This window comes from Ochlerotatus camptorhynchus, unplaced genomic scaffold (genome assembly GCF_037179485.1).
Source record: "Ochlerotatus camptorhynchus isolate MF236.1 unplaced genomic scaffold, CSIRO-AGI_Acam_v1.1 ptg000135l, whole genome shotgun sequence".
Lineage (NCBI taxonomy): Eukaryota > Metazoa > Arthropoda > Insecta > Diptera > Culicidae > Ochlerotatus > Ochlerotatus camptorhynchus.
Window position 1 is genome coordinate 1,256,345 of NW_027040625.1, and position 26,846 is coordinate 1,283,190.

General features: G+C 40.8%; 1 protein-coding gene across 1 annotated transcript in view; it reads left to right on the forward strand.

The window, feature by feature from the left end:
• LOC135700378 (uncharacterized) overlaps positions 1–24,887 on the forward strand; it is a 39,936-nt gene extending 15,049 nt beyond the window's left edge. Inside the window, exons 2-4 of the mRNA XM_065220870.1 lie at positions 22,756–23,208; positions 23,459–23,992; positions 24,054–24,887. Coding sequence (XP_065076942.1) covers positions 22,756–23,208; positions 23,459–23,992; positions 24,054–24,476 — 1,410 coding nt within the window. The 3' untranslated portion in view covers positions 24,477–24,887. The remainder of the gene's footprint in view (positions 1–22,755; positions 23,209–23,458; positions 23,993–24,053) is intronic.
• Positions 24,888–26,846: the final 1,959 nt, after the last annotated feature.

Genomic DNA, 26,846 nt, shown 5'->3' on the forward strand with positions numbered 1-26,846 from the left:
GAACAAAATCAAAAGGTCGATTTTTGCGGTAGTTTGACTTCAACTTGTGTCATGATGACCAAAATGAAATTTTTATATTGCTTTTCAATATTTTTAGAAAAATTAATACGTATTTTTTCAGGGTTGTAAGCTTCCCCTTAAGTAAAGACTTTATATACTATATTACTTTATATATTTACCTTTGGCCTTGCAGTTGTCCGTATCGCCATATGATTGCTCAAAAACTGATTTTGTCCGGAACTTGAAACTTCAATAGATTTTCTAATAATTTCTTTCGAGTGTTCTCATCATATTTCTTGAAACATTTGAGCTTCGTACAACTATGCTGTCTATACTCTAAGCCTCGCATTCGTGCATGTTGTACAATCTTTCGTTTATTGGTCTTCGGCTTCTTGGATAAGATGTGTCAATTTCATCAAATCCCAAATCTCCATCTTTCAGCTGTACTTCACTCAGAGGTTGTCGTGACGGAGAGTCCGTAAAAAAGAAACTTATTTTAACTTGCATATTTGCAGTGATTTTTGGCCACAAATACAAACATTTTACATTTTGACACAAGACAACAAGGTTGTTAGACCGAAGACATTTAATGAGACGAAATGTGTTCAATGCTTACCAATATTTGTGTTAACATATCTGAATCCATCTGGATAATTTATTGCATTTCCAGCCACTGTCAAATAAATGTTAGATTAATAGTTTTTTTTAAATAAAATTTCTGCGTACCTTGATTTTCTTTGATATTAAGGTTCGTCATCGTCGATCATTAAGGATAGATTCTGATACTTCTCATAATATTCTTCAACAATAAATTCGTTAAACAATGTTAAGTCACCAATATGCACTTTCTGATCTTCGTCGTCGACATCTCCGCATTCTGATCTTCGTCGTCGACATCTCCGCATTCTGATTCGTCGTCGACATCTTCGCATTCTGATTCAGAACCAGATTTTGCAATAGCTAACGTGTGCGCCCGTGGCATATCACTGCCGTGAACTGACGTTCGATATCTACCACAATGACTAGCTACAATCATATCATGTGACGATTGAACTATCTTCGGATCGTGTCCAACACGAGGCGATTCGACGTCACTAGAGTTGGAAGAGCATAAAGACTTTTTGTGAGGGTCGTGGGCGATCTTGCCATATAACGATTCAACTGTTGTCGGGTCTCGTTGGACAGCACTGTTAGAGACGGAAAATTTGTTTTCCGGATCGTGTACAACACTGGACGTTTCAATATCACTGGAGGGAGAAGAACTACAAAGTTTGTTGCGAGGATCGTGGGCGATCTTTTTACGTGGACCGTGCTCAACTCGAGGCGAATCTACGTCATCAGAGGTGGAAAACTTGATAGATTTGGTGTGCGGATCGTAGGCAATCTTTTCACATGACGATTGACTTGTCTTCTTGTCACGTGGGCCGGCTCCGGTGGATAACGAAGATTTGTTTTGCGGATCGTGCTCGATACGGGACGATTCGATATCAGAGGTAGATGAATTATAATACTTGTTGCGAGGATCGTGGGCGATCTTGTTACGACGACCCTGCTCGACACCGACGGAATACATACATACATACATACATTTATTTGTACAACATCACATTTAAGATAAGACACAATCAACAATAGTACGCCACAATACTCGGTTTGCGGCTGCCGTTCTCCAACCTCGGTCATGCCCAATGCTCGCTAGATCACGCTCTACCTGGTCCGCCCATCGTGCTCTCTGCGCTCCACGCCTTCTTGTGCCAACCGGATCAGTAGCGAACACCAACTTTGCAGGGTTGTTGTCCGGCATTCTTGCAACATGCCCTGCCCACCGCATCGTTCCGGCTTTGGCCACCTTCTGGATGCTGGGTTCGCCATAGAGTGCAGCGAGCTCGTGGTTTATTCTTCGCCGCCACATCCTGCACACCGCCGAAGATCGTCCTTAGCACACGTCGCTCGAAAACTCCGAGTGCTTGCAGGTCCTCCTCGAGCATAGTCCATGTCTCGTGTCTATAGAGGACCACCGGTCTTATTAGCGTTCTGTACATGGTACATTTGGTGCGGGGGTGAAACTTTTTTGACCGTAGTTTCTTCTGGAGCCCGTAGTAGGCACGACTTCCACTGAGGATGCGCCTTCGTATTTCACGACTCATATTGTTGTCAGCCGTCATTAAGGATCCAAGGTAAACGAATTCCTCCACTACCTCGAAAGTATCCCCGTCTATCGTGACATTACTTCCTAGACGAATCCTGTCATGTTCGGTTCCGCCTACTAGCATGTACTTTGTTTTTGACGCACTCACCACCTTTGCCTTTGCTGTTTCGTGTTTCAGGCGGGTGTATAGTTCTGCCACCGTTCCAAATGTTCTTGCGATAATGTCCATGTCGTCCGCAAATCATACAAATTGACTGGATTCCGTGAAAATCGTACCCCGGCTGTTGAGCCCGGCTCGTTGTATTACACCTTCTAGAGCAATGTTGAAGAGTAGGCATGAGAGTCCGTCACCTTGTCGCAGCCCCCGGCGAGATTCGAATGAACTGGATAGTTCACCCGAAACCCTTACGCAGTTTTGCACACCGTCCATCGTTGCTTTGATCAGTCTGATCAGCTTCCCAGGAAAGCCGTTCTCGTCCATGAATACCTGAATATCGGAATACCTGAACGATAAATACGGAAAAAATATTTTGGGGTCCGTGCTCGATGTTACTAGAGTTGGAAGAACAGAAATACTTGTTGTGAGGGTAATGGCCGATCACATCAGATGACGCTTGAACTGTCTTCGGGTCTCGTGAGCCGGATCTGATGGACACGGAAGATTTATTTTGCGGATCGTGCTCGACCCGGGACGATTCAAAATCACTTTAGGTGAAAGAGCAGGAAGACTTATAGCGAGTATCTTGGCCGAGTTTGCCATGCAACGATTTGCAGGTTCTTAGATCTTGTGCAGTCAGTTCCTGACACTTTTGTGGCCATATTCTGTTGCTGGTAATGCTTTCCGTAGATTTTTGTTTACTCATTGGACAGTTCCTCAAATCATGTGGCTTATGGTTTAGCAGCATTCGTTTTTTTTTTGTATGTATGTTTATTTTTCGAAGATTGAATCGCTAGTATGAGATTTGTTGAGCATCTAAATTTGAGATTTAGATGTGTCGCCCCCCTCGGTTTACAAGGACTTCTAAAAAAAAATATTTGTTTTAAAATGTTTTTTAGAAACTTTAGAGAGAAACATTTTTTAAAAGAGCATAAGTCGTATAATATATCCTTTTATTTAAAAATTCGAATCCATTTGAATCGACTAACAGCTTGCTAACAGGCAAAGGTAAACAAACCACCACTAGATGTCAAACTGATTAACGCTGGCTGAACACTTAACACTTCATCCGACACATCCTAGATTTGTTTTTTTTTTTATAAATCTTGTTTTCCATACTAAGTACCAACACCAGGAAGGCAGTTCCCACACCTTGACCCTATCAATAGACCTATCAACTCATGGACCGGGGATCAACGGCTTTTACTTCCCTGATCGTGATCACAGAGGTTATGCCTCAGAAAATCCTGGCGGCGCCAACTGGGATTGAACACAGACAAGGTCCACGCTTACCTCTACGACACCTCAAATCGCATTAGAATTCAACACAAATGATCAATAGTAGTAATTTGACTCTCCAGGGCCACATTCTGGATAACACTAAAGTGTTCTGTCTCCTCTATGCCTAGGGAAGTCGAGAAATGGATCACGTCATTCGAGCAGTTCAAGATGACATTTCCTACCACTCGAACTTTGCCGTGGAACTATATTTTGATATTTTTTTCTTCTAGAACCTTATGTTCAGCTTGAAAAATCTGGAGTTAATTGCTTCATTTTCACCTGGAAGAAGGTCGTCAATGCTCGACTACATCATTAATTTTGCATCGCGAAAAAAATCCTAGACCAGACCGGGAATCGAAACCAGCCGCCTCCAGCATGGTCTTGCTTTATAACTGTGACATTACCGACATTACCCTAGGACCTAAACTGAAGCACTAGTGCCAACACTGGCGCAGTTACCCTACTCTATTTACTGAAAATTGAAAGCTATGTGATATCATGGTTAAACATTAACAGTTATTTATGTTATTATTATTATAATTCATCTTCTTCTTCGAAGATTTTACGTTTCTGTATGGAGCGTTTTGCCGGCTCTCGGCTAGATACACTTTCACAGTTTTTAAATTAACCACTTCATTCGAGCAGTTAAAATAACGTTAACTATCACTCGAACTTTGAAATAAAACATTATTTGACGTAGAACTACGTCTTTGTCCACTATAAAGGGGTGCAAATCAAAAAATATGTATGCTGAAAAAGTGTTAGGTTTTGCACGCTTGTAACTTTTTCATTTAAAGATGAAATTAAAATCTAAATACGCCAATCGATAGGATATTGCTTCACAAATCTGCTGAATTAAATATTTTTCCAATCTTCCATAAAAAAAATGTGAAAAATTTACAAATGATAATTTTATCACTGGTTTTATGAAATAAACATTTTTCCCAAACCCAGTCGTCATAATCGAGCACCACTTGGTTGCACATCGTTCTGCTTGAACCTGAAAAGATATAAAGATATAAAATAGCGCTGATGTCGTTCCTTTGCTCATTACCGCTTTGGACGGCGTGGCACTAGGTCCTGGAGCAAGCAGGAGCAAGTCAGTGGTTAATGTGGTGTTTACATCTACATGGATTTGCTAGCGCTAGTGTACTAGCACTGTGTAAAAAAGTAGCCAGCATAATCTAAGCAGGGCATCAGCGGATACACCAGCATGGCTAGTATACTAGCGCTAGCAAATCCGCACAGATGTAAACACCCCTAGGGGCTGTTCATTAGCTTCGTAGACAGTTTGGGCAGGTTCACCGCGGAAATCATTTATACAAAACACCCTCACTCTCTATAATGACAGCCCTTGAAAAAAAAAGACATGACATTTGAGAAAAATGCACTCATGACTGCATTAGGATGATATTCTGTTTGTGGTTTATCAACAGCTAACTGTTAAACACATCTGGTACCTCTTTATATGCATTTAGACTAACACCCGAACTCTATTCATTTTTACATATTCTGCACAAAAGATACTTTCTGCTCCATTCATAAAAAAAAACGGCTGGAATCCTGTCAGGGTGGAACTTAGAAAGTATTTTTTGTGCAGAATATTTAAATAAGGATGGACTTCGGATGTTAATCTAATTGTATGTATAGATGTACCAGATATGTTTTACAGTCAGTTTGATGCGAAGGATCGCCAGGCAGACGGTTTTCGTCCGTTGCAGAGAGAGTTCGGTGTTATCAAGCCAAAATAAAAGCAGTCAAAGGTAATGCGTCACCATCTACTGGTTGGTACGCTGGAGAAGGTGAAGGCAACTCGAAGTAGGAAATTCAAATTAATTTGTAATATCCTGTGAAGCTATGAATTTTGGTTGGACCTATCCAAAAATAATTCATGTTGGACCTATTTTTACCAGCGCTAATTTAGTCCAAAAAAAGTCTAAAAAACTTCTTCTAAAATATCTCACTTTTAACTAATTTTCTCATCAACATGGCTCACTTTAGCACGTCCACAAAAGGAATGTTAACTTACACTTCAAAGACTATTATTGTATTAGTTTTATTGAACAGTTTGAATATTTGGCAAAATTCCTAATTTATATTTGTATCTTGGTTAGACCTAGTTGTTTCCTGCATAGGCTGTCAGGTGACATTCGGTTTGTTTACAATTTCCTTCGCGCGCAGCAACACAATTTTCTGTTTACTTTCATTGTCATATCTTTCTTAAGCAGCATGGAGGAAGTGATTTGAAGCATGGCATAATGGATTTTGATCCAAGTCTAAAACTGGCTACTTTCCTAGGGGTTTCCGGAAATCGACTGGATCCTGGTTATTCCTCATAGCTGCCATTGAACTGGTTGTTGAATTTTAATGTGATTCAATGGTTTTGTCCAGTGATGGAAAAGTTCGCAAAAAATCACTATGACTCACGATTTTTTCCCTTGGTGAACTTCGTGAAATATCGCGAACTTTTCCAACACTGGTTTTGTCCATATTTAGAAACTCGCCAATTTTCCGAGGGGATCGAAACATAGCCAGGTGTGGCCAATATGGTACTAGGCCCCCCAAATGACTAATTTTCAATTAATGTTGTACTAAGCACCTACTTATTGAATACCAAACGTTTGATTTGAGAAAAGTCACAGTATTCTATTTTGAACCATTCTACGAACACGCTGCAAACTACATAATGATGATGCAAGATAATTTTATGTTAGGGTTGTCCTCCAAATTGGAGAACAAAGAGGTGCTTAAGACCCGTATGGTCGTTATACCCCTTCCTCCCCCTTGTTCAATATTGAATGTACCGTCTTCTGATAAGGAAAACAACTGCATGTTGTGTTATCATAAAATGTAACCTTCACTATTTTCTCTGCTTCAGAGACCTAATTTAAAACTAATGATGGAGCTACTGAAAAAAAAATAACGTATTGTTTGGCAGTTTTGTTTAACACACAACATGCATGGCGTCTTCGTGGACTGAACTGGGGTGCTACTCCAAAATATATAACGGCTTGTTTACGACCCCAATTGGAATTTTCATAATTTATGACATTCCAAGAAAAATACATGAATCGACATTGAACCATAACCGAAACAATGAAATACTTAAAAAAAATTAAGATAAAGTATAATATGTAGTCAAAATGCATGACATATACACAGTTTTACCACAGAGGTAACTCTAAGATTAGTAGGTCCCGAAGGAACGAGCTCAACTTTTTGGCTCAGCTCTGGTACTATCTTCGGTCCCAAGCTAATCGATTCACCCTTCGAAACATAGGAAAATCCACTAACCCCTCATTTTATCTGTCAAACTTTCATAGCGAATCAAAACAAACATTGTGTAGTACTAGAATTTCGACTATAATGGGGCTCGTTAATCGTTTGCTTGGGACCATTAGGCTAGTCAAGTAGTGAGCCAAATTAAAATCGTTAGTTTCGTATTGATTGTTGGTTTTACGTTGTTCTACTTCATATTGCGGTCGTGGCTAGAACACAACCCTTTATGTTTTTACTTCTTTCGTCAACTTGATGGATGTTCATTGAGAGAGCTTCGACGAGCACATTGATAGGAATGTACAAAGCGTTACTAACATCAGCTGTTTGACGATCGTGAGTGTGATAGGTCGTAACTCTGGTGACAAGTACAATCAAACTCGACAAATTTTCCATCCCGAAAAATTCCAAGACCATACCGCGCTTTGTGTAGTTGCACCTTTACCGACTGAGCTAAAGGAGGCCCTAATGATGTTTTCCAGACCAAGTATTATCTATTGATCATATTTTCGAATTCTCATGCGATTGTATGCGCCACATTATGGATTTGTAACGCTTTTGATAATTTCTAGACTTGTGCTCACCGAATCTCTGGTCTCCGGAACCTGTTCTGACCATATCTCCGGAACCAGTTGACCAATTCCAAAAAATTTCTATTTCAATCTATGTGACCATAAATTTTTTGATGTGGCGCTTGTTGCGTCCAATTTGGAACAATAGTTACCGAAAAACCTGTAACGGTACATCTTACCCTGTTGGCGATCGTTCTTACCTAGCTTATAAAAGAACGAGCCTTTTATATGGTTCCAAAAATTGATGAAAAACACAAAAAATGAGACAAATCTAATGTTTTTTTAATAATTTTTGTCGATAGGTAAATGAACGCTTATTCACATGGAGCATAGCAAAATGTAAATTTTTTTACTTATTTGGAGTTCCTAAATGTATCGCTTAGGATGACGGTCTTACCCCGTCATCCCCTAATTGATTTCGAAATCGATAACATCCTTATATGATGAGGGGTCTGCTAATCTGATAGATCACTATTTCCAACATCTTTTAATCTTAGCAATATAGAAACAAAAATTATCATTGAAATAATCAAGCAATCATTGATTAACTTTCAATTTGTAGCATTCAAGGTTGTAGAAATAAAAGTACAGAAACAATATGGTCTTTAGAGTGGAGTTTAGATATTTTCAATAAGGCGAAAAATGTTGCATTTGGCATCCGATTATCAGCTCTAATAGCATGCTGTAACTGTCAGTTGCGTCGATTTATTTTTCCTGAAACGGGAATAACTTCCAATGATATAGCTACTCAAGGGGTATTCAACCATAGAGGTAAATCTAAGACCAGAGGGTCCCGAAGAAACGTGCTCAACTTTTTGGTTCAGCTCTAGTACTCTCTTCGGTCCCAAGCTAATCGATGCACCCCTCGAAACATAGGAAAATCCATGAACCCCTCATTTTATCTGTCAAACTTTCATAGCGAATCGAAACAAACATAGTGTAGTACTGGTAGTTGTACCATAGAGGTAACTCTAAGACCAGAAGGTCCCGAATTAACGTGCTGAACTTTTTGGCTCAGCTCTGGTACTATCTTCGGTCCCAAGCTAATCGATTCACCCCTCGAAACATCTGAAAATCCACTAACCGCTCATTTTATCTGTCAAACTTTCAAATAGAATCAAAACAAACATTGTGTAGTACTAGAATTTTGACTAGAATTGGGTTCGTTAATCGATTTGCTTGGGACCAATAGGCTAGTGAAGTAGTGAGCCAATTTAAAATCGTTAGTTTCGTATTGATTGTTGGTAGTACAGTAGGCCAATAGGCCAATACACTAGTCAAGTAGGGAGCCAATTTTAAATCGTTAGTTTCATATTGATTGTTGATTCAACGCTGTACACCTTAATTCGTGCCGAGTGATTGAGCGGTGCCAAGCGCTGTGCCGAACCTAAGATTAAGATCAGACAACTGGGTATAGATTTTGATCCAGTTTGTGATCCAGTCGCTGATTGGTTGATTTTGAAGACTTAACTGAGACTGAAACTTAACTCTTGATCGAGAATCCATAACGGCTGATTCAAATGTACAGCGATCCCATCTGTCAGAACCATAGAAATGTTTTATCTAGAAAAAAATAATTTGTCCGAAATAGATTAGACACGAACCAACTAATAAATTTTGTAGGCGTGTTCGTGACTAGGATAAATAATTTCCGCGAATACTGCGGCAGATGTCAGTTTTGAGCTTTGATCAGAAATTTCATGTCGGTTTGTCGGTGGTACAATTTCGGGCGCAGCAGTAAATCGCATCCTGATAATCAGTTTTATCGGTTTTTGAAGATTCCGATAGCGCGTAGGAAATGGATTCGTTTTCGATTGGTATACAACGACATCGATCTGTCAAATTGATTATACCAGCTGTAAAATGAGAAAGGGGATCAAGGGGTAGTCAATTCTTTTAAGGTAATTCTAACGTGGTTTAGCACTCTTGAACTCATGTCTTACTATTTATTTAACTTTGTGTGTCCTTTATTTATAATTGTAAAACAAGCTTTATCAAATTCATCGCCATGCTTCACACAGCAAAACTGTGGTAAACTTAGAAGAAAAATGTATGTAACATTTTCTTCTTTGGAAATTTTCTAATTTTTTGGAACCAATTGCATCAAACCGCGTAAATTTGGAGTTAAGTGCTTACATTTTAAAGTCCAGAGAGAAGCAGCAACATTTTTCAACAAGTTGTCAAGGTTTATACAGAAGTACCATTTGAAAAATATGCAGTGTTTTGGGCTGACCTTGCATCGTTCCATTCGCAAGAATTTTGTATGCAGGGCGATAAATGACATCGAGCGCTTATCGCCTGTACCACCCAAGATTTCAACACTCCCTATGTTTCTCAATTGCCGTCAATTGAATGTTTCTTCTCAAATCCCAACATACTAACTATGTAACAAAAACCGCGGTAAGGTTGATCCAACGGTCTATCAGAAACATTGTAGAAGACCGACTATAGAGGATGATGAATAGACTTCTGTAGTTTGTTTTGTGTGAGTTGCAGCATTATTTGAATTAAGGATACTAATAGGGTCTGATTAACTGCCTCTTTCTCTTGTGCCCACTCTATAGCCTACATTTCGTATTTAGATCTATAAGTGAACTGCTGGTCTGAGTTCTTCTGGTATATTCAATTATATGATGTTCCTGAATATACAGTCAAACAGCACGTAATGTCGTGAGCAACTTCAATGACAGTTGTCCAGCAATGCTCCCATTTTGTTTAAAACAATCCAATGCCAACGAGATTGTGCCGAAAGTGTAACGATGGATGTACCCAAGCTGTGCCGAATCTAATTTCGGCACAATGTGCTGAGTGACTTACCCCTTGATCGGGGGTCATTTTTTCCATAACTGTTCTACACTGTTTCATCACATGAAAGGGGTTTGGTGGGCATTTCAGTGATATTGTTTTTTTTTTTAATAAGTTTTTCTTCCTGAGATACCGTGACACCGCTCGACATCCCGCCCGCGGATATTATCAATGTACTGCTTTCAGGGCAACACTGCTTCTTGCAGTATCACATATACATACTAGCCTGGATTTGTGATGATGGAGCATGTCAGAAGAATTTCATCTTCTTAATTTGTCAATAACCAATTATCATGACTTTTAATTAAAAGGTGGTGTCGTGCTAAGTTGTAGGTGAGAAAATTTCCAATAAGATCAGATAACAAGTTTATCCATATATAATTATGGCGAAAGGTTAGGACGAGATGAATAGTTTACCTTTCCTATAGTAATGCAGGGTAAGATCGCAACCAAGGGTTGCGAGAGGTTCTAGTATGAGAGAGAAGCGGGCTGGCTGGTTTGGAGCCAAACGAACTTTCAAAGCCAGAGCCAATCGAGCAGCGCCTATCTTGATTGCATTGGCAGTGTTGCTAGTAATCCCCTAGGCAGTTTGTTTTGAATCCGCTCCTCTCTTATACTAGATCCTCACTAATCAGGACCTTATTTAGAATCGATTGAGCGGGTAGACCAAAAGCGACATTATGAATCACCCTAGTAGATATGTTCTGCAGTTTTCTGCCTGTTCAATTGACATCTGTTGAGCTTGTATTATATAAAACATACTCTAAAGCGATTTCCTGTCACTTACCTTCGTTTTTGTGGGTGTGTCACGATATATTTACTTCGACAGCAATTTAGATGATTGCTTTATCCACGCAGCAGCAAAAAGTTGACACATGCAATTAAATGATATTCTTACACAATCCATTATGCTTCATCGTCTAGAAACGTGCGACGAATCGGTAACACACGCGATACCCACGACCATACGACAGGTTGCGCTAATTTGAATGCATTACTAGGAAAAGGGAAATAATTATAACGCAGAAGTAGTTCGAAGTATTGCACATATGCGTAACAATTCCGCTCCGCCAGAAACGCTCCCAATTGGAAAATGAGCCCTATTGTTACCATCATCAGTGAGTGTGAGTGTGAGTGTGGACAGGGGAGTTGGGTGTTGATAATGAATGGATCAAAACAAACCCTCCAGCTAGTAACTAGACATGAAGAAAAACGACACGATAGGAAAGAAATGCAAACGCAACATCAACGATGGATAAAGATCGGCTTGAGTAAGCTGCCTCCGAAACAATCAGCGGCCCTAACCAAAGTCATCACGTGTGATGATCAAGTCGCTATCGCCGAACCAGCGTTCCTATGTACTTTCGTACCGGCGCCAATGGATCTCTCAGAAAATCTCTCATCGCTCCCGTCGTCTGCATGCACTTTACACACGGCGTTATATTTTTATGTAATTGCATACAAATAATAATCACACCAGTCCTTCCCGTCCTCCATAATGATGTCTATTGTTGATTACACACGCGCATGACTACACTTTTAAATGCATACACGTGAGATCTGTACCGTACAGCTGGGATTGGCAGATTAGCCGCCGAATCGGTCCGTCTTGATCGGAATTACATAAGGGCCAATTCGAAGCGAACTCAAATTAGGGAACCCAAAGTGTCGATTATCTGCGACGTGTTTGTTTGTCTAAATTGCCACCGCATGGTCGGTTGCATTTTGGAGCAAAATAATATGGAAATTTAAGCGTTTTTTAATCGCTTGGGTGTTATTAAAACGAATAATTACCGTTCGGCGAAAACGTTTCAAGTGGCTAGGTGAGCGTTGTATACATTTTCGTTCATTTTAAATGAGTTCACTCAGTATGTAGAGATGAGCATACAGTCGAGCAGTTTTTGGACGTTTGATTCTCGATGATCTAAGCAGTAAAGATCAAGTGGTGAGCAACGTCATTTTAAACTGCTCGAATGAGTCATCTTGTGCTTGATTTGTACGTTTTCCACAATTTTACTTGAGACTGAAGTCATGATGATGATAATTGTCAACCACTCATTGCACTATGGGCAAAAATGGGTCCAAAATTACCCAAAATTCAATATCTCAACAGCACGCTAAATTCCGGCCATGAAAAACGACTTTTCCGAAGGGAAATTGTCCGGGAAATCAATTGCACGTAGTCCCATAGACCGGAGAGCCTTGCAAGTATGTGTTTTGGACAATTTTACCCCATTTTCCCCTACTTTTTGGAGGAAATGTTTTTTTTACAGCTCTATTTTTCGTAAAACATAAGCACTTTATGCATGGTTTTAGAATACTATGTCTTTAAACAACAGTTCATGAGATATTAGGAGAATACGGGGTACACTGTATAGAGGAGTAAGGGGTCAATGTGAAAATACAATCAATGTTTTTTAATACAAAATCAATTCTTTTAAATATCTTAATATTTTTCTGAAATTTTTTTGAATTAACTTTCATTTGGTATTTTGAGTTCCGTCATCAGCCAAACAGTTCAAAAGTTATAAATTTTTGAAAAAAATCAAAAAATTTTTTTTTTTTTTACCGCCCTAATATATAAATAGTCACTCTAATGACAAAATACAAAATATGGGTCTAATATGTTGCGATAAGGAACAAAACTACCAATTTTAACAAAATTCTGAGAACCACTATATCGTTTTGCTGTATACAGACAAAAAAGTGAAAACTCTTTTTAAACAGATAGCAGTAAATTAAAACTTATTTAACCCCAATCAACCTTAAAATTTCGAAAAAAAAATTTTATTATTGCAGGCAACCTTTGGGGTCATTCAAACAATCGCATCGTTCAACATTTAAAATAATTAAAATAAATTTAGCGAGGGTTCACTTTTACCCCTTACTCCCTTATAAATTGTACCCCGTATTCCCCTAATATCTCATGAATTGTTGTTTAAAGACATACACACTAAGATTATTTTACAGATTTCTGTAAAATTTTACCGAAATCTCAACAGCTGAACGTTCGGTAAACAATCTTACAGTTTTCCTGTAATTATTTACAGATATCTGTGAAAAATTCACAGATATTTGTGAAAAATTACAGAAAATCTGTGAAACTGTTTACCGAACGTTCAGCTGTTGAGATTTCGGTAAAATTTTACAGATTTCTGTAAAAATTCTAAGTGTGTAGTATTCTAAAACCATGCATAAAGTGCTTATGTTTTACGAAAAATAGAGCTGTGAAAAAAACATTTCCTCCAAAAAGTAGGTGAAAATGGGGTATAATGGTCCAAAATACATACCTACAAGGCTCTCCGTTCTATGGGACTACATGCAATTGATTCCCCAGACGAATTCCCTTCCGGAAAAGTCGTTTTTCATGGCCGGAATTTAGCGTGCTGTTGAGATATTGAATTTTGGGTAATTTTGGACCCATTTTTGCCCATAGTGCATTGTAGCACGGAAACTAAATCCAATAGCAGTGGGCTCTCTTTACTATTTGATATGATCAAGCTTAATAGCCTCTGATTGTCCTCAACATGTCACTGTATGAAGGGCCAAAAACGTGTTGGGAGGATCGGTACTTATACGCCTCCACGGGAAAGAAAATCTCCTTCCAGCAGCATGATGATACAATTGGCCAAAACACAAGTCTTTAACAAGAAGGATGCTCCAATGAGTGTGGAGAACACTGCGCCCTTTATCCACGAGATGTTAAAAACAGGGAGATGAAAATTTCTCTCTCCCCATCCAAATCGCTTCAATTGCGTGCACTGATGATCCCGCATCAATCCCCAACAATTTTAGTTACATAATGAATAATGTAATATTTTAATCAGAAGCAAACATCACGGTTCATCCATCGCTGCTTATTTCCCTACAAAGAGATTTATATTATTTTACACTGCAGCAGGTGATAATTAGTACAATAGAGGTAACTCTAAGACCAGAAGGTCCCGAAGAAACGTGCTCAACTTGTTGGCTCAACTCTAGTACTCTCTTCTTACTTACTTACTTAAGGGTCCTGTGCACCACTAGCGGTGCAAAGGGCCAACGTGAAAGACTTCCATCCTGGGCGGCTGCTCGCTTTTGCCTTGACCTGGGCCCAGGTTAGATTCCTATCGACTTGCTTAATTTCCTTATTGAGGCTCCACCGCCATGAGCCCTGGATTCCGATCCAGCGCTTGCTTGCAGATTTCGTTTCCGCCCCGTCGAAGTGTGTGGCCGACCCACATCCACTTTCGCTCTCGAATTTCGGTTGCTATCGGCTTCTGATGACATCGACGATGGAGCTCGGCATTCGAGATCCAGTTGTGAGGCCACCAGGCACGAATTAAATACCGCAGGCATCAGTTGATGAAGACCTGCAGCTTTTGAGTGTTCTCCGCTGATACACACCACGTCTCGCTGGCGTATAACAACACCGATTTCACGTTCGAGTTGAAAATTCGGATTTTGGTGCGTTGACTTATCTGGTTTGATCTCCATACGTTTCGTAAACTCGCAAAGGCAGCCCTAGCCTTCTTGATTCGTGCACCTATGTCGCTCTAGGTCCCGCCGTCCGACGCTATTTGGCTGCCAAGATATTGGAAACTTTCGACCTTCTCTACTGCTTGCCCCGCTACCGTAAAGTTTGAAGGGTTGCCCGTGTTGATATCCAACGATTTAGTCTTGTTGACGTTGATGGTGAGACCCGCCGCAGAGGAGCGTTTGGCTAGGTTATTAAGCTTACTCTGCATATCAGAGCGCCGTTGTGCTAGTAGAGCAACATCATCAGCCAAATCGAAGTCGTTGAGATGCTCCATGGTGATAGGCTGCCAAAGCAGTCCACGGTTCGGTACACGGTCAATTGCACCTACCATGATCTCGTCGATTACGATGAGAAACAGTAGCGGTGATAGTATACATCCTTGTCTCACACCAGCGACTACCCGGATAGGGTCGGACAAGGCTCCGTTATGCAGAACTCTGCACGTGAAAGCCTCATACTGCGCTTCGATGAGGTTGACGATTTTATCCGGGACTCCCTTGCGTCTCAGGGCGCCCCACAGATTCCCGTGATTGAGACGGTCGAAAGCTTTTTCGTAGTCAATGAATACCAAATAAAGGGACTCTTGGAATTCATTGACCTGCTCCAGGATGATGCGGAGCGTGACAATATGGTCCACACAAGATCTTCCGGCACGGAATCCTGCCTCCTGCCATCGGAGAGTCGCGTCGATCTTCTCCTGTATCCGATTCAGGATAACTTTGCACAGAACTTTGAGAACAATACACAGTAACATGATGCCTCGCCAATTGTCGCACACAGTCAGATCCCCCTTCTTTAGGACGTTCACTAAGATGCCCTGCATCCAGTCGGCCGGAAAAGTCGCGGTGTCCCAGATATTACAGAATAGTTGATGCAACATTTGTGCGAATAGCATGGGGTCAGCTTTGAGCATCTCTGCTGATATGTGATCGACCCCTAGAGCCTTGTTGGATTTCATGCTTTGGATAACTGCTTCAATCTCCTGCAGTGATGGGGCCTCGGAATTGACGCGAGTGATGCGCCGCACCCTAGGCGGATCATGCCGAGATGTTGATGGCTGGTTGGCCGTCGAAACTTGAAGAAGTTGTTCGAAGTGCTCAAACCAGCGTTTCAGCTGGTCAGTGGGGTCGGTAAGCAATTGTCCAGTCGTGTCCTTCACTGGCATCATCGGGTTCATCCTTTCTCCACTTAGGCGTCGTGAGATATCGTAGAGGAGGCGTATATCGCCAGTGTTTGCGGCTCCCCTTCGTCGGCCAGAGAGTTCACCCTCGCTCGCTTGTCCCGTCTGCAAGAGCGCTTGACTTCCTTATCTAGAGCCGAGTACCGTTGACGGGCTTCGTTCTTGGCTCCTCTGGTTCTCGCCCACTCTACGCTCCTCAATCTTCCACCAGGTTTCATCTGTGATCCACTCTTTCCTCTGGGTGCGTAGCTCACCCAAGTTGTTCTCACTTGTTTCTATAAAGGCATTCTTGATGGCCGTCCATTGTTCTTCTACGCTGCCATCTTCTGGAACGTCCTCTCTCGCTGCCACCTTCTAGTACTCTCTTCGATCCCAAACTAATCGATGCACCCCTCGAAACATAGGAAAATCAACGATCCCCTCATTTTATCTGTCAAACTTTCATAGCGAATCAAAACAAACATAGTGTAGTACTAAAATTTCGACTAGAATGGGGTACGTTAATCGATTTGCTTGGGACCAATAGGCTAGTCAAGTAGTGAGCCAATTTTAAATCGTTAGTTTCCACCGGTTGTTAGTACTAAGTTACAACATAGGTCATGTAGTTGCTTACTTTTTCGATGAATGAAAAATTTACTTGATACTGAATTCATTTACACAAATTCCGTGGAGAGCGTAGTGGGTGGTGCCATCAATACACCGCTATTTGTTGAGTGTTTTCCAACTGATTGAGCTGATTTGTTGTATATGATTACTGATTATTGTCAACCATGAACTAGTCACCAACAGAAAATCAGCTCATTTGGTTGCAGGACAGCTGAGAAAAGCGGTGGTTGGACGCCCACTGCGTTCTTCGGGGGATTCCCCAGATATCAATTTGAGCTGATTAAAGGCTGAATAAGTATTTTATTGCGGAAGAAATATAGTTTTGACTGAATAAGCTCTTATTCAGCTTCCAATGTTTGTTGGGTACTATACTATTTCAACTGAATCGATCCTATTTTTAAATTGGAATCAATCATCTAAGCATAAATATTCAAGAATTTAAAGAACTCAAATCTTTACAAAGGTCCGTTCAAAACGCGGTCCAGTGCTGTTCCATCTCTATTCAAGACTGTACTCGAAAAAAATGCAACAGACAAAAAAATTCACCAAAAATTCATTTTAAGTCGGATATTTTTGAAACTCTCAGGGAATGAATAAACAGATATTAGCTATGTTTTTTTTTTATAAAATTGGTTTGTTCAACCTCCTCTCCAAGACCAAATGCCAGCACCTTGGACTTAACACTACCCATCAAATCCTGTGCAACACATGCGCCATCTTTCTTACACACTTTCATCCACGCTTTCTTCAAATCCTTGTCGTTTTTGAAGACCTTCTATGTTTTTCGGAGCTTGCCCTTCATAATCGCCCAGAATTTTTTCTATTGGACGAAGTTCTGGTGAGTTTGGCGGATTTGCCTCCTTCGGCACAAAAACAACATCGTTGGCTTCGTACCACTCCATAACCGGTTTCGCGTAATGGCATGATGCCATATCCTGCCTAATCAGAGTGTCACTTGCATGGGACCGGAGGATGGGCAGCAGGCGCTTCTGGAGGCATTCTTCTTTATATGTTTGGCCATTGATAGTGCCGGTCGTTATGTATGACTTGCTGAGTTTGCCGCACCCACAGATTGCCTGCCACACTAAGTACTTCTTGGCAAATTTGTCGCCCTTCTTGTTCCGGAACTACTCCGGAACATCCAGGCAGGACGCCGACGAAAAACTCCAGGCCGAAGATCTGCTTGGCGTCCGCTTTAATGTACGTTTCGTCTTCCATTACGATGCACCAACCACTCGCGGTACAGTTTCCTGGCACGAGATTTGGCCACCGTATTTTGTTTATCGGTTCGGTTAGGCGCCTTCCTTACCTTGAAGACATGAATTTCGGCCCGCTTCATTGTCAGCTGGACGAAACAGACGGAAGAATTGACCTTCTTTGCCACGTCCCGAATCGAAAGGTTCGGATTGCGCTTGAAGTAATCCCTCACCTTCCTTGCGTTCACGGGGTCGGTCATCTTCGCTTTTCCTCCACTGTCAGCTCACCGCTGGTTCGTCTGGGTCGTCTCGGTCTCCTTGAACGATTTTACCACACGGAACACGGTCGAATTGTCGATTGCAAACTGTTTTGCGATCCACCTGTGGGACTGGCCTGGATTTTTCACGACCGCTCCCATAATTTTTTGTCTAAGCACTTCTTGCTTGGAAGTCATCTCGATAACCACTTGACAGATTGTGACGAGATTTTTTACATATAAACATTACACTCTAAACTAGTTTTACTCAATTTTTTATAAATTTTTACCCATTAATTTTTTTTTTAGTACAATCTTTAAGGTTAAGGTTTAAGGTTTAATAAGTCACCCACTGCTACCCCAAAAAGGAACTTCACCTCATTCCCCGCGTTGAGCCACAGCTCAAAAGTCGGACACTGACCGCTCGGTAAACACACCACAAACACATTTACCCACATTTATCGCCATTGGATCCACTTGGCCAATAAGTGGCAAATCTCGTTGCTGCTAAATATTATGCAACAGCACACCGAGAGCCGGTTCGGATCGGAGGCGTTCGAAAGGGAAAACCAGTCTTCTTCCCATCCCAAACATGCACGATCGAAAACCCATATGGAGGGAAGCTGAAACAGACTTGTGTCGTGAATGGAAGCGAGCATCGTCATCATCATCGGAGCAGCTCTAATAAGCACCGCACGAAGAGTAGACCGTGATCAATCGTTTAGCGGAAGGTGGATCCATCCGAGCTTTCCTCTCACTGCTCCCATCATACCTATTTGCGTCTATTGTGCAGCAGCAGCAGCATGACATGCGCTGCCCTCGCCGAATGAGGAAAGTATTGAGTAACCTGAAGAAATGTGCTGACATCTTAAACCAACGAACTGGAAAACCGGTTTGCGGTGATCAATCTGTTTATCTCTTCATTTTTTTTTCGTTCGATTTTTTGTTTTCCTGCTCAAATTGTACGCCCAAGGGGGTACGTAAGGCGTGCGGTTGTCAATCAACGGGGGTTTGCATTCTTTTTGCAGTACGTCAAAAATTCAACCTTGAAGGCCATTTCACTCCACTGACCTAGTTTTGTCCTCATATAGCTATGTGGTACGTGGGCCAGCCGGATTTGATTTTTGAATGTACCCCGCACCTTTCAATGATGAGCGCGGTGTTTTGTCATCATCTTCTTTATCTTTGTTAGTCATATTTTTATGACATAACTGTGGTGACTGCCAGGATTTGGATCAAGCAGGCGGATATTAGTAAGAAGCATTTTGAAACACTCATATTGATGCAGTATCGAAGCAACCTGTTGGTTTTGCTATTGAATCAGAATATGCCTCTGTACCGAAACGTCATAATCGAAGCAGGCCTGTCCGAAAACCGAATTGTTTATTTTTTTTTGTTCAATCAATAGTGTTAATTATCCCATTCCCGACCTATTAAACACAACCCGCACTTAATCTTTCTTAATCTAGCGTAGTTTAGCACCAAACTGAATGTTATTATTACAGATGGCTTCCAAATTTATTTGCCTTTACATGTGTACCACTAGTTCTGATAGGGGGCCGCAAAATATTCTTTTATTGCTGAAAATGCAAATCTGCTTCTGGCGGCTCAACTTGGCCTACGGGTTTTCTTGCTCCTAAGCCATTGAAACGCCATTGGGATTCTCTTTGGCCTATCGAACGGAAAGAAACATGAATTCGTGTGCGCTTTTTATATACTTCAAGTGCGCCTTTTGTTTTCAAGATCTTATTTTGCGTTCTTCAACGCTTCGTCTATTGAATAGAAGTAGCGTACCAAACGTTTGTTTGACACGTTCACGCCGAAATTATAGATATATTTGATGTTTTGTGCTCGATAGGCCTTATTTTCCTCCGATAGGCCGAATTGAATCCTATAGCGTTTCAATGCGTTATGCAAAATTTAGAATTTGAAGGCCAAGTTTGGGGTCAAGCAGCAGTGTTGGATTTTTAACAATATCTCAATAATTTGATACTCTTTATCAAATCTTAATGAAAAGTAAAGAAATTTAGAAGTAGTTTGCAATTATGTGGAAAAAAACAGCGCTAAAAATAGAAGCAAAGGGCGGGTTGTGCTTAGTTGGCCCAAAATTAGATCGAGACCCTATATTTTGTGAATTTCAAAGAATATCAGAGATGTTCAGGGAAGCTGAAGATGTTAAGGATAGATACATTTATTTCAGGGCAGTCCAAGAACTTCAGGAAAGTGACTTCGATAACCTCAGGGCAGTTCAATTAACATCAAGAAAATTACAAAAACTTTACAGAAGTTCCAAGAAATTCAGGGAATTTCCAAAAGCTTCAGCTACTTCCGACATATTTAAAGAGGATCATAGAACTTTAGAGCAGTTTCATTATTATCAGAGATCTTCCAAGCATTTTGAGGGAGCTGTTCCATTATTTAATTGCAGGAACTTTCAGCAAGTTTGGTAGAATTATGAAATAAAGGGTGATACGGTCAAAATTTGGTCAAGGGAAAACGCGTGTAAATCGGTGAAATCGTTTATTTAAAAAATCAAATTAAATTTCTTTTTCAAGTTCAATTAGTATAAAATTCAGGAAAAATATTCAGTTAGGCTTCCGCTTTTCCAAATCCGAAGTGCCGGGCCTTACGATTGACCCCTGCCATCAGATTTTGTACAGCCACCTTGTCCACCTTCTTCGCCGCAGAAAACCAGTTTGCCTTGAACTGCTGCTCGCCCTTAGCAGTTTTTTTGGTCTTCTTTAGGTTCCGCTTGACAATAGCCCAGTATTTCTCAATTGGGCGGAGCTCTGGCGTGTTGGGAGGGTTCTTGTCCTTGGGAACCACCTGCACGTTGTTGGCGGCGTACCACTCCATGGCCTTTTTACCGTAATGGCAAGATGTCAAATCCGGCCAAAACAGTACGGAACAACCGTGTTTCTTCAGGAAAGGCAGCAGACGTTTATTCAAACACTCTTTCACGTAAATTTCTTGGTTGACAGTCCCGGAAGCTATGAAAATGCTGCTTTTCAAGCCACAGGTACAGATGGCTTGCCAAACCAGATATTTCTTTGAGAACTTTGACAGTTTCATGTGCTTGAAAACATCTGCTACCTTTCCCCTTCCTTTTGCCGTATAAAACTCCTGTCCCGGAAGCTGCTTGTAGTCGGCTTTGACGTAGGTTTCGTTGTCCATTACCACGCAGTCAAACTTCGTCAGCATCGTCGTGTACAGCCTCCGGGATCGCGCTTTGGCCGTCGTATTTTGTTTATCATCGCGATTTGGAGTCACTACCTTCTTGTAAGACGATAGTCCGGCTCGTCTTTTGGCTCGATGCACGGTTGTAGACGATACACCCAGCTTATTTGCGGCATCTCGGAGAGAGAGGTTAGGGTTTTGCTTGAAACTACCGGCAACTCTCTTTGTCGTCTCAGCGGCTTCCGGTTTTCGATTTCCCCCCGATCCAGACTTCCTGGCTGTCGACAAACGTTCCCCAAACATTTTAATTACATTTGTAACGGTTGATTTGGCAACTTTTAGCGATTTTGCCAACTTTGCGTGCGAGTAGCTCGGATTTTCGCGATGCGCGAGCAAAATTTTGATACGCTGCTCTTCTTGCTTGGACGGCATTTTGACAACTGAAGAGTGAATTCCAAAATCAAAATAGGAGCAACATTCTACACACACACACCTTCAAAATGAGGGGTGTTCAGGTTTTTTAAATGCAAAATTGAAAGAAATACGTCAAGTTGATATTGACCAAATTTTGACCGTATCACCCTTTATTCCGAGAATTTCAGGGATGATCTGAATATGTCTGTAAATATGTGGGGTCTTAAGGGAAGTTCCATGAGTGTTAGAATTTTTTTTGAACGCCTAAGACATTCCGAGAACTACTTGAAACATAAGGAAACGTTAGAGAAAATACGAGAACTGATTTTAATTCAAAACAATAAACCAAACATGTTTAAAAACTTAATTTGTGCACTAGAAAAGCATTTGCTAGTACAGGTTTGTACAGCATTTGTTTGGGTGCCAACTACACTTAGTTTTGAACACACTTAGTTTTTTCTACCGAGCACGGCTGTGCAAATCTCGGCAAAAAAAGTTTCAGTGAGATCTCAGCAAAAGTGACATTTGATTGCTGAGTCTCGGATAATGCTTAGCTGAATCTCAGCAAAAAAAATGAAATGTTTGTTGAGATCTCAGTGAAACTTGTTTTGCCGAGATTTGCACAGCCGAGCTCGGTAGAAAAAACTATGTGTGTATGGTTGGAAAAATATTTACGTTTATCGGTAAAAACTGATCAACTTGTTCCCGTTTTACGATAACGTAATCACCCAACTAACGTTGAATGCTGAATAAGAGCTTATTCAGACAAAAATATGCTTCTTCAACTAAAATATGACTTATAAAACTTTTAATCAGCTCAAATTGCTTGTTGGGCAGGTCATGTAATTAAGACTTCCAAAACATATGCAACAGTTCAGTAGAAGGGTGAGAGAGGCTAACTACTGTCCACTTGCCATTATAAAAAAAATAAGGCTGTTTGTACACGGAGGGAAGGGTGATATTTGGACATAGCCTTACACTTTCTTTGCATTTGGAATAAACTTATTTTTAATATTTTGAACATTCTTGTTTGTTTCTTTCACGGTGTATTCTTCACCAATAATTTGCAAAAACTACATTAATTATTTAACTTTTAACCTAATTTAAAAGAAACTCATTATTCTAACAAAATTTCTTCTACCTTTTCCCCCATCTATCCCCCGCAGGTCTCCCTCGGCATATTGCTGCACATCGTCACTTTAGCTAGTGCTAAAGCCATCATCGACCAGAAAGCCGAGGAAACACAGAACAGCAATGTGCCGGAACAGACGGTAGGCGCCCAGAAGCGAATCGGTTACGACTATCCGGCGCCCGCCGAGCCAATAACCTTCGATGATCAACACCACCATCACGAAGAATCCTTTGTGGATAATCTTCAGGCGGTACCGCTGGTCGATGATCACCATCACCACCACGAGGAAGCGGTGATAGAGGATCATCACCATCATCACGAGGAGCACCATCCCGATCCGGGATATTGGAAGAAGAAACTCATCTGGAAGGAAGGCTGGAAGAAGATATGGAAACCGGGCAAGAAGCAGATCTGGAAGCCCGATTGGAAGAAGATCTGGAAGCCCATCTGGGTGCCGACGCAGATTCCAGTGTGGAAAGACATACAGGTAGGACGAGGGTGGGAGGTTTGAAATGATTACCTGACTGGGACCGCCATTTAATCATTTGACCACACAGAGACAGGATAACGGTAATGTAGTTACGTTTATTTACGATCGGTAAGACGAAACACTTCACTTTTTTTTTTTCTACATACAACAACATTTCACTAATCGTTTCGAATGGACAGCAAACTCTTCTCGATTACTACACGTTTTTAAAAAGCAAATATTTAACACCAACTGATTATCACTGCAGGTCCCAGCCTGGAAACAAATCTGGAAACCAGTTTGGAAGGAAATTCAGGTTCCCGCGTGGAAAGAAATCCAAGTGCCGGATTGGAAGAAGATCTGGAAACCAATTTGGGTCCCGATAAAGGTACCAGCATGGAAGGAGGTGCAAGTTCCGGCCTGGAAGCAAATCTGGAAGCCAGTGTGGAAGGAAATTCAGGTGCCCGATTGGAAGGAAGTTCAAGTGCCAGCGTGGAAACAGGTTTGGTATCCGTCGTGGGTGAAGGTAGGCATTCCTGGCGAAAAGTTCCTGGGTAAGGATCACGACGGATGGGAATACACCAGCCACGATCTGTGGAAGAAGAAACTGGTGTGGAAATCAGCGTGGAAGAAGATCTGGAAAACGGAACAGAAGCAAATCTGGCGAACGGACAAAAAGCTAGAGTGGAAGGCTGCTTGGAAGCAGATTTGGAAGCCAGCCAAGAAACAAATTTGGGTCGAAGACAAGAAGCTATCTTGGAAGGAAGCTTGGAAGCAAGTGTGGCGAACTGAGAAAAAACAGGTTTGTATCGAAGTTAGACATTTCATTCTTTCGTTTGGTTCTAAAGAAACCTTTTTTTTAGGTGTGGGTTCCGGAGAAGAAGCTCGAGTGGAAGGCTGCCTGGGTTCAGACGTGGAAGCCTAGCAAGAAACTCATCTGGGTCCCGGACAAGAAACTCGAGTGGAAGGAAGCCTGGAAGCAAATTTGGGTGCCCGCGTGGAAGGAAACCTGGGACCCGGCGTGGAAGCAGATTTGGAAACCTGTGTGGATCTCCGAGTGGTTCCCATCGCCCGATCCTCACGAGCATCATCATCATCACGAAGTCGAGTCCGGCTGGGACCGTAAGGATGCGGCTGCCGGGACGAAGGTCGTTTTCAAGCGAAGCGAAACTGCTTCCGCACAACCAAAGGCCGTTGAGGCTGCCCCGGAAGCGGCGGCCATCATCACACCGGCGGTGGTGAAAACCGACACCACAGAGAACAAATCCGTCTTCCGGTTTCCCTGAGCACAAACTCACCCTGCTAGATCCTAAGCTACTCCTAGACATTAGTACCCTCGTACACACAAAGTCATCTAGTTGTTAACTAGAGTTACCCCAGTATTTAATTAATTTTAATCGAGAACGTGTACATACCACAAAGCTAGACAAAAAGCAAACACCTAGTGCTAAGTATTTGTTTTTTTTTTTTACGACAATACTCGTTTTCACCGTTTTCCAGTGATAATTGTGATTCCACACTAATCGAACTGGCCGATCGTCAGTTGTCATGAATGGCATGAAACGATGATCGGTGGTTTCATAATCGCCATCCATTCATCCTCTTCAGCTGTAAGAATGTTATCTTCTCGTTTTGCTCATGTGAATTAATGACTAAGAATGAAAGATTGAAAATAATGAAATCATTGCCCCATAAGATGCACATTGAATGCTTACTTCGTGAGAAAGCCCGTTCATCCCCATTCGCGTCCGTTTGCAACCTATTGAATTCGCCTAAATGTAGATAGCATACGTATCAGCGTAGAGTTTCGTGCTATAAAATTATATTTAAGACCGAGCACACCGCCGTGTTGCTATTAAGGCTGTGTTCCATTTGGAGAACTTTTACTTAATTTTGACAGTTCGAATCCCTCGGATGTTGATCGGCCAATTTTCAATGTTTGTCAAAATTGATTCCAGGGTTATTCGAAAATGTTCCATTTGTCAAATTTAAGTGAAAATTCATCAAACGGCCCACAGATAGAGATTGCTTTGCTCAACAACACTAGATCATTTAAGGTTAGTTTGTTGGATGCAATAGAGACTGCTGACGTTTATCGTACGCACACTACGTCACGTATACGTATACGCAAAATGTTTTCATCGGGAAAAAATACTTCATAGCGGAAAATTTTCCCGATGAAAACAAATCACTGACACAATCACACTTTAGCAATCTCTATGTTCGGATGCGTTTGTGTTTGTGTTTGTGTTTGATTTTCATTTAACTAAATGAAGCCGCAAGTGAGGAGAAAATATTGTTTTTTTTTTCTAAAATTTCACGGATTTGAACTGCTAAAGAACGCTTGATTTGTGTTCTGATGGCATCCTGCAGCAAGTTAAACCGATTTCACTATTCAATATTGTCCTGTGTATGATTTGACTGATTTTTAGTTGCCGATATGCCGTAATGGCTTTGTTCATGGCAAGGTCAACAAAACAGCATGCTTTATATAAGAATAAGCATGCCAGACAGTAGGTCTGAGAGCCTACTAAGATTTTTTAGAACTTCAGAGAGGTACGGAGTACTAAGAAATTTGTTGAGCTTCAGGGTAGTTCGTAGATCTTGAGAACAGAACTACAAAACTTCAGAAAATTTTACAGAAATTTAAAGAAATTCGCAGGATTTCAAACAAGTTCAAAAATCTACAGTAAAATGTAAAGAATTTCACAGAAGTTTGGAGATCTACTGAACAATTATTGAACATCAGAAAAGTCAGAACTTTGAAAAAAAATTACAAGAGTGGTCATGGATCTCTACAGGTCAATTTGAAGGCCTTCAAGAAAGTGTACAGATTTTCTGATACATTTTGACGTAGAACTACGTCTGTGATTTCTATATGGGGGTACACATTGTGAAAACCGAAAATGGAAAATGTAACAAAATTATGAAAGATTTTGAACGTTAATAACCCAGCTACCCCTGGATCAATTTCAATAATTTTATCACCAATCGATAAGATATATTTCTAAGTATCTGTTAAAGTTAAGGTTTTTTTAATTTTTCAAAATGTCACTATTAACGTCATATTAAAGAGTATAAACAGAGAGAACCCCACTCAAGTCCTATTTCTACACAAAACACAAGCTTCTGCTGCAGTTAACAAATAAGATTTATTATTTAAGACCACGTAGTTCTCCGTCACCATTGCGTACAACCTCATAAGGCTGTCCCTTGTAGTTTTTAAAATCTTAATGGATCTTCAGCGAAATTTGCAGAACTTCAGGTAAGTTCGGCGATTTAAAAAAAAATATTTATGCGATATCAGGGAAACTTGTAAATCTTGAGAGAAATATTTAAAACTTCAAGGAACCTCATATGTTTTAAGATAAATTTTGAGAAATTTAGGTAATTTAGAAGATCTTCAGAGAAATTTTCAGATCTTCAGGGTAGCTTGAGAGCCTACATATGAATTTACAAAACTTCAGAGACATTTTCAGATCTACTGAGAAATTTATTGAGCCTCAAGGTAATTAGTAGAACTTGAGAATAGAAATACGGAGCTTCAAACAACTTAACAGAACTTTAAAGGTATTTGCAGAACTTCAGATGAGTAGATATTAAATTAAATCTGCAGACCTGCACATTTTGCACATCTTCAGAGACATTCAGTGGTT